Consider the following 9,439-nt stretch of genomic DNA (forward strand, 5'->3'; position numbering starts at 1 on the left):
ACTTCCTTGGCATGGAAGTTCACCAGTCTGATTGGGGCATCTTCATCAGCCAACAAACATTTGCCTTGAAGATTCTTGGCAAATTTTGCATGCAAAATTGTAAAGCAGTAAGTACACCAGTGGTACAGGGTGAAAAATTAACTAGCAATGGTGATCAGCAAAGGGTTAATGAGAGGCATTATCGAAGGCTAGTTGGTTGTCTGTTGTATCTAACAGCAACCAGGCCAGACATCATGTTTGGTGTTAGCCTGTTATCGAGATTCATGCATTGTTGCAATGAGGCACATTTGAAAGCTGCAAAAAGGGTCCTTAGATACATCAAAGGCACGGCTAACTTTGGTGTAATGTTTGAAAGTGGGAAGGAACTGAAATTAGAAGGTTACTCTGATAGTGATTGGGCAGGATCCCTCGATGACATGAAGAGTACCTCTGGATACTTCTTCACACTTGGATCGGGCATGTTTTGTTGGAGTTCAAAGAAGCAACAAACTGTTGCTCAGTCCACAGCTGAAGCAGAGTACATTGCTGCAGCAGGAACAATTAATCAGGCCATTTGGCTAAGAAAGCTGCTTCATGACCTTAATGAAACTCAAGATGAAGCAACTGAAATTTGGGTGGATAATCAGTCTGCAGTTGCGATAGCCAAGAACCCTGTGTTCCATGGTAAGACTAAGCATTTTAAAATCAAACTGCATTTTGTTAGAGAGGCTGAACAAGCAAAGGAAGTCAGCCTTGTGCGTTGCAGCTCAAGGGCACAATTGGCTGACATAATGACCAAGCCTTTAGGGGCTACTCGATTTGAATCTTTGAGAAGTGCAATTGGAATGTGTTGCATACAGTCCAAGGAGGAGTGTTGAAAGCTGGACTGCAATGCAACATGGAGCCAGAAGCATGCTACTGTCGAGACCAGCAGCTATCAAGCTCAGCTCATTTTGCTTGGCGCGCACGAATGGTTTTTGGACCAAATGAAGCAACTGACATTGCTGTTTTGTTTTGATGTAATTTAGTTCAGTTTGATTGTAACTAGCTTTAATAGTTAGCAGGATTAAGTTAGTGATTAGATAGCTGATGTAAAAGCTGATATGGCAGCTCATTTTGTATTTGACTTTAACTTACATTGGTTGTAAATTAGTGGAGGCAGTTAGATTAGTAGGTAACTATCAAATGAACAAATTGTAACTCCTTTTTATTTCAAATTTTGAATGAAAAAAGGTAATGTTCAGTTACAATTCTGGCTGTACATTCAAGTTTCTTGCTTGCTGCTCTGCTTGTTTTTTTTTCTGCTTCGATTACTCTTGCTTCTGCTTGCAAATCTCTTTGTTGCTGCTGCCATTGTTCCAACAATATATACCAGTAGACCATGACTACTTCAATCCTATCCTCATCTTGTAGCTCATTGCTAGACCGTAAATCCAAGAGCCATTTTCTAAAATGCACCACCTTATTCTTCTCAACCCTTAAATCATGACATCCTTGGATTTTATTTTTTTTAGCAATTGCTTTGCTATTGAAATTGATTACTATATATATTGCAAGAAGATGATTTTAATATATGGTAGGATAGAACTTACATCTATAGTTTACAGACATAACAAATTATTTTAATTAAAATAATTATAATTTTAGATTTTAATTAACCCTTAAATTGAGTGCCAAGGATTCACCTTCATGTACACGAATCGATTCCCTAGTAATAAATCCAAAAGCTTACACAGTTCAATCACAAAAGTATATCAACAGAAAAGAAGTTTTGTAGTTGAGAAGTTCTTTAAAAACCATGCAAGCTAAAGCTACAAGTAAAACAAGTTTGAGACATCAATAATAGATGAAGAAGAAATTTTTCATGGGGATTACAGTTTGACGCAGTTGTAATCTATTATGGCCTCTTTAAGCTTCCATCTTCTTTTAACATTCAACCTCGTTGACTGAGGGCAAGAGATTCGGAGCTTTTGATGTCGACGTTGGCGATGATGTCCCCGATCCGCCCGATGATCCCCTTGATTTCTTTTTCCGAGGTTTTTTCGGGACTTCAGTTGCGTCTTGGCAAGATGATTCGCTGTCCCGAATCGAGTTCTTGGTCCTCTGTACTTCTTGACCGGGGCATTCTGCCGTCGAATTGTTTGCCAAACGATTTTGCTTGGACTTCTTGCTAGCTTTAGGAGAACCTTTAGGAGAGTCAGTTTCGACCGCTGGCTTCCGATGTTTCTTCCTTTGCTTCTCATTACCATTAGCTGGCAATGAGTTTGGACTTCCTGCATGAATGAAAATAATTTTAAATTTTTTTATTTCTATTTATATTTAAAAGGTGACATCCAATTCATATAAATTTTGAATCCTATAATTATTGTCTTTGTTATTATTAGTTGTAATCGAATCATGCTAAACTCGAACATTAAAAAATTTAAGTTTAAAATGTGACTCGAATTTGATCGAATACTATTATAAAAATTCGAATTTAACTTGAAATCAAACCAAACTATTCAAGCTACTTCCGATTTAAACTCATTTACATTAGTTATATATATATACTTGAGCTCATTCTTATACAATTTTAAAAGAAAATTAAAATGACAATTTAAGATTTAGTTTTTAAGTGTATGTATATAAAGGGTAAAGTAGTAAATTAACATTAAAATTTATTATAAATAAAAAATTATTAGGATTACAAGTTGTTCAAATCAAGTATTAACATATTTGATAATGATTAAATTAAACTAGAATAATTTATTAGTATAAATATCTGATTTATTTTTTATCAGGAAAAAATGATATTTTATATATGAGATTTAAAAATAAAGACCTTACTTTGTGGTTGATGAAATAGAATCTTATCAAATCTATGATTTTGGATTCGTTTGAATTGTGTGTTTAAAATTGAATGATTATTAATATATTGTGGTTAAAAAATAAAAAGGGAACAAACCTGATGCAGAAGGATTCGCTTCTAGATTGCCATTTAAAGCATCTGCCGAGAATTTTGGAGCAGAAGTAAACTCATTCATCTGCAAGGATTTTATAAAAAATAATTATTAACCTAAAATTTAATGTTAATAAAATTTTAAACAAGTTATTTACCGTAAGTAATTAGATTGAATAAAATGATTAAAAATATTAAAAATTGATTAAAGTATCAAATTTATACTCATATGTCAGACTACATTTTGGTACTAATTAAAATGGATTGTAACACATTGAATGGATTAAAATACATTACAATTTTTTATTAAAATGAAATTTAAATTATTTTATACTAATTTAGGGTTGAAATAATACATATAAATTAATACAATCGTTAATATCGATACAATATTAACAATCATATATCTAACTATTATTTTTTATGGTATTCTAAAATTAGAAGTTAGTATTCTTACACACATAATAAAAACATAATCACATTACATACTTACATGTTACATTCAAAGGGAGTTGTCTAAATAAAAGCTTACCACTTGCTCCCATAAACTCAAACCCAAGTAAATTTTATAATTCAACATCCCTTCACTTTCAGAACTTTTATAACCATTATTTAAATCTGTGCTAAATAACAATTAAAGAAAGGAAAGGAAAATTTTGACATCATACCCAAGAAGGCTTGGTGGCAGAAGGACCATCCATACCAATATGGGCAACATGTTTTACATCTGTAGGAGGTCCTATTTGCATTTCTGGTTTTTTATCTACTGCAAAAATTGTCAAAATAATATTTAAGGGAAAAAATGTGGTAGAGTGATATAATATAATTGGTAAAAAAATATTTTCATAAGAAAAAAGGGTTATGAAAAAAAACTTAATTTGGGTACTTACCAAACATATGGGTAAAGTATTTTAAGCTTTTCAAAAGACCATTCATTTTGCTTGTCAGTAATGGTGGATCCTTTTGCAATACAAATATGAAATCTTCCTTCCCAAGGTAGAAGAAAAGGCTTGTTTTCTCCCAAGCGACGGAAAAGGAAATCAAGAATATATTCCAAAGTCTGTTTTTGACACGTCACATATAAAGAAAACATAAATTGCAAGTAAAAATAATATATATATCATGTTAGAATTGGTATAAATATTTACATACAAGGAAAACTGCAAAAGGTGATCACGAAAGAGCTTTTACTTCCTTTTCAAAAATCTTTAATCTCTATCATGAATGCCAACATTTTGTTAAATTAGATAGATACTGTCGATGAAAATCAAATGTTGATTTCGAAGTTTTGTCTAGCTCATTTGAGTAATTGTCTAAGGGATAAATAAGTACATTCACCTCTAAAATAAAAATTTTTATTTTTTATTTTTTATTTTTATCTTTTAAAATGTATAAAATTATAAGTAATGATGAAATTGCACATTGATAGTTTAAAAATGATAAAATTTTAATTTAATTTTTGTAAAAATTATAAAATTATTAAATAGTAAAATTAAATTTTATCTCTTATCAATATGTGTAGCTTAATTCTAATTCTAAAAAAAAAAATCTCGATTTCACCCTCTAATTGTTTTTTTGAGGATGAGATCGAACATGCAAGAATTAACATCTCTTATACCAAAAAGTTTACTTCCTATTTGAAAACAAGCATTTGGCTAAAGAAATAAAAAGAAATTGTGGGTAAAAATCAATTTATGAAATAGAAATTTAAATAAATATATTTAAAAAGTTAGATGAAAGTAAGTTATGTTTTATAAATAAAATAAAAAGACAAATAAATTAGAAAGAATACCTCTAAATTGAAACAAAAAAGATTCCATGTGTTAGAGAAAAAGGAAGCGTGGTTGAGAGAAATCAAAAGATGATGAGCATGAAACAAAAAAAAAAGAAAAAAAAAAAGAAAAGGCAAAAGTGATAAGAAAAGAGAAAGAAAAGGTTCAACTTCTTTTATTCTTGATTGTAGCTTGTAAAGGAATTTCAATTTTATTCATTGCATCAATCAAGAACAGAGAAGTTGACCGAATTTTCAGTTGGAAAAAGGTTAAAGCTGAATAAGACTATTTTTATGTTTATATTTATAGCTCTTTTCTTAATAAATGGTTTGAGGGGGAAACGGTTAAAGAATGAATGGCAAATTGGTAATGCAAATATATACATATCCTAATCTTATTACACATTTTTAATTGAGTGATTGCTATTTTGAGGTTGTTGTTTTTTGGTTCAAAGTTAGATTTATTATATATGGTGTGAATCTGTGTTGGAGGATCTCAATGATTTGATTTTAATCCTGATTTCTCTTATCCGCTCAACCATTTACTTAATTCTATGGTCATTCTACACATACTACATTAACCCACTCTATTTTACGTTTTCATAATACAACCACTACCATCTAAACATATCTTCTTATATAGTATTTGTCTTCCTTAAAGCTTCTATTTGTTTCATCACTTCTTTTTCGTTGTCTTACATAAATAATTCATTCCTATGTTTCATTTCTATAATTCATATAATATCTTTAAACATATCATTGATTCTTTAATTGAACTATGATTTTACTATCTATAAGTGAAGTTATATCATGTATAAGTCATATACCCTATGTATCAACCTTTTACTTACTCTTTTTAGATGCTTTGGTTTTCAATACATTAAGGTATACAAGTTATACGCACATATATAGTCATTTACTTGCTCAAGAATAAGATAAGTTACATGCTGATAAAGTAATACAACAAGGAAGGAGTAGGGAGGAGGATGCAGTGATGTTGATGGAGATCAGTTCACGTAGTTGGGGTGGAGAGGTTGAGATTACAAAGAGAGGAGGTGGAGAAAGTCTTGAAGGTTGTGTGCTAAAGGTAGATTGACAAAGTGTAGGCAAATATGCTAGAGAATCAATCTTTTTTTTTATCATATTCGAAAGTATTTATAGGTGAGGCCCTGTGCAAGATGGTGTTAATGTGTTGGACCCGCCATCAAGTCATCATTGCAGGATGTGTGGGGCAAATGTCTTCAATGAGATGAGGATGTCTATGACGAGACAAATTCTATCATTCATTTTGATTTGGCAGTACGGAATAGTTGAATCTATGTGAGGTTTAGTGACCATAGAGATCATGTTCTTACTAGAAGGTTAGGTGCTTGGAGGAACGGATGGTTACCTTCTACTAATCTAGGTGGTTAGAACGCACCTCTTCTCAGTGACATTTCGATTTGTAGTAGGTAGGGTGCATCCTCAGATGGCCCTTTGATCTGCCACGTGTCCCCATTTATAAGGGATGTATAACAATATCCCCCCTTCAGGTCAAAACAATGGTTATAAAGTGACATCTCTTGAGACAAGTTGTTTTCGTACCTCCCGTTAAAATCTCATCAGCGAATGGTATCTCCCAATAATATTATGCCATGTAAACACTTTTTTATGCATCAACCTTCTTTTCATTTTCAATCTAATCCCATTTCGCCTCTTTCTAGTTAATTGTAATTGATTTTGAAAGAAAGAATTTATTAGAAAATAGATGTAACACTTCTTACCTGTATTCAGCACCGGAACAAGGTATGAGGCATTACCGGACTTACATTGAAGCAAACATATAAATCAAGTCATAAATTTGCATCTAAATTAAAACCATTTATATTCAACCATAAAGTCCCTAATACGAGCCTACGAGGCCCAAAACATACTTTAGAAGTGGTTCGGGACTAAACCAATAACTCAGGAAACTTTTACAAAACTTAGAAAATTTTTTCCATAAACAGGGGACACACGTCCGTGTGGTTCGGGACACGCCCGTGTGGGCAGGCCGTATGGTCACACACGCCCGTGTCCTTAGCCTGTGTAACTCTTTTTTTGCAAAGCATAAACAAATAGAATTCACACGAACAAGTCACACGCTCGTGTGCTAGGCCGTGTGGTTAATTTGATTTTCATAAAATAGGTGCAGACTTCACACGGTCGGGACACACGCCTGTGCTTGATGCCGTGTCCCTCACATAGTTGAGACACACGTCCGTATCTTTGCCTGTGTGCTTAACTCTGAGCATTTTATTTCTCAAAAATTAAGGTGCAGGGGACACCATGGCCTAAACAAATGCCCATGGCACAGACACACGGCCTAGACACACGCCCGTGTATCTATCTATGTGGACAAAATAAAGGTGATTTACTAAGCCATTTGCCACCCTCATTTACACATACACATACACAAATCCAATGGCATAAATTATGGCATATTTAGGCAACCAAAACATCCATAAAATAATGCCAAATCATGTCATTTCATTATCCACACTCAACATATTTACAACATCATATTTTGCCAAAACAAATCATACCAAACTCACATTCTACAAGTTTCAATATGGCTACCAATAACATGCATAATTTTACTTAGCTTTTTCCTAGCATGCCAATGAGCCAATCTTAACCATTCAACAACCAAAACCATTAAGCCACATTCAACCATTTACCAAGCATTTATAAATATATATAAATATATATAAGCTTACAACCAATTCAACCAAAATAAGCCAAGTTACATGGCCAAATACCACGTCAAGCCTTTGACAATTACAAGCCAATACATTTGGCCAAATTCAAAATGACACATATAACAAAATGACCAAGCCCCTATACAAGTCATATTCTCAAAATGTTTAAAATCATCGGTACCCAAAATAACAGTTTGATAGTGTGATACGATCTCTGACGATCTCCACACCGAGCTAGCTTGGTGACACTATAAAACATGGAAATAAAATGGAGTAAGCTATATAGCTTAGTAAGCTTGTATGAAAGAAATAAGCTAACCTTACTATACATTAACATGCAAATAATATAACATAAGATAATGTGTTTTACCATATTCTCATGATCATAATTCATTCCAGCACGACTTACCTTGAGTTCATCATTTCGCGAATTTAATAATCTTAAGTTTTGTGCACATACCTATACCACTTATAATGGTTTCATACTCATTCTCATTCTTTGTCATACCCAATAAACCACTCGAAATAATAATATCGGATACTCGGGAAACCTTGCACACAAGGTGCCACATATGTAGCCAATGCCACCTTTGTCTCATAACACATATATGTTCGCTCTCGAGCCATTAACGGGCCTGCTCACACAAACTATCGGTCGAGACGTAACTACACGGTACTACTCACACAAGTTGTTAAGTAACCGCAACATATGCCGGTATACTCGTCACCGGTAAGACGTACAGGACTAGCACCCGGATCACATAACATAAAACCCTAATGACATGTCACTTGTATCCTAATCTATTCTTAAGGTTCGATTGGGATCTCTCGCTTGCCAAATCATCGTCAAATGTGTCCGTAAGGTCGATTACACAATTCATGCATAAATTAAAGCATTTAACACACATTTAAAGTAAAACTTATCTAACATACGAACTTACCTCAGTTACAAAAACGACCAAAAAGATCTATTCATCAGTTACTTTGTTTTTCCCCCGATCTAGACCCAAACTTCATTTTTCTTGATCTATAATACCACATTTAACTTATTTAATCATCACATCATTCAATTCAGCCCAAAAACACACTATGGAAAATTTTACATTTTTGCCCTAACTTTTCAACATTTTACAATTTATTCCTTAGGCTCATAAAATGAATTTCTTTTAATTTCATTACAACCCAAGCCTAGCCGAATGTTGTTTGTACTCATAACAGCCCACATTTTTCATTTATTCACACTTTTCTACATATTTTATAGACTTTTACAAATAAGTCCCTATTTGACGTTTTTACCAAAAATCATTTTAAAAAAGTTGTTTAACAAACAAAAAACATGTATTTTCTACCATCAAACATCAAAATACAAGGATATTTAACATGGGTAAAATTTTATACTTTAACTTTCTTTCAAATTAGTCCTTGAAATAGCTAAATCAAGTTACCACGATCTCAAAAATATAAAAATCGTTAAAAACGGGACAAGAACGGACTTACAATCGAGCTTGAAAGCTTGGCCAAAACCCTAGCTATGGCTTCTTTTGCAATTTTTTACTATGAGGATGAAATTAGAAAAGATGAATTCTTTTTATTAAGTTATTTTGACTTTATTTACCAAATTACAAAGTACCCCTAACTTAAAACATTGAGAATACATCTAACCATATCCATTTTTGTCCATCCTAAGGTATAATGGTCTAATTACCATTTAAGGACCTCCAATTTAAAATTTTATAGCAATTAGATAGCTTTAACTTATAGAACTCAAGTTTGGCACCTATTGCAATTTAGTCCTTCTAGTCAAATTGAGCACTCAATCGATAAAATTTCTTAACAAAATTTTCACACAATTATCCTATCATGCTGTAGACCTTAAAATAAAAATAAAATAAATATTTCTAATTCAAATTTATGGTCTTGAAACCACTGTTTTGATTTGACCCAAAAACGGGCTATTACAACTTTCCCCCTTTAGGAATTTTCGTCCCAAAAAATCTTACCAGAAAAGAGGTTAGGGTACTATTTTCTCAC

General features: G+C 32.7%; 1 protein-coding gene across 1 annotated transcript; it reads right to left on the reverse strand.

Annotated features, from left to right (window-relative positions):
- Nucleotides 1-1,671: 1,671 nt before the first annotated feature.
- LOC107890244 (CRIB domain-containing protein RIC5) lies at nt 1,672-6,127 on the reverse strand. Its single transcript, XM_016814722.2, has 5 exons — nt 4,710-6,127; nt 3,808-3,977; nt 3,586-3,683; nt 2,924-3,002; nt 1,672-2,252 (listed from the first exon to the last, which is right to left on the reverse strand). Exons 2-5 carry the CDS (start codon nt 3,851-3,853, stop codon nt 1,906-1,908), a joined length of 570 nt encoding a protein of 189 aa, XP_016670211.1. The 5' UTR covers nt 3,854-3,977; nt 4,710-6,127; the 3' UTR covers nt 1,672-1,905.
- Nucleotides 6,128-9,439: the final 3,312 nt, after the last annotated feature.

This window comes from Gossypium hirsutum, chromosome A09, assembly GCF_007990345.1.
Source record: "Gossypium hirsutum isolate 1008001.06 chromosome A09, Gossypium_hirsutum_v2.1, whole genome shotgun sequence".
NCBI lineage: Eukaryota > Viridiplantae > Streptophyta > Magnoliopsida > Malvales > Malvaceae > Gossypium > Gossypium hirsutum.

Bases quoted from the DNA above. Each gene is read 5' to 3' on its own strand.
- LOC107890244 (XM_016814722.2), bottom strand. From the start codon at position 3,853: ATGAATGGTCTTTTGAAAAGCTTAAAATACTTTACCCATATGTTTG. The intron at 3,003-3,585 runs GTATGATGTCAA...AAATCCTTGCAG, and splicing joins CTGCCACCAAGCCTTCTTGG to ATGAATGAGTTTACTTCTGC. The intron at 2,253-2,923 runs GTTTGTTCCCTT...TCATTCATGCAG, and splicing joins AGCGAATCCTTCTGCATCAG to GAAGTCCAAACTCATTGCCA.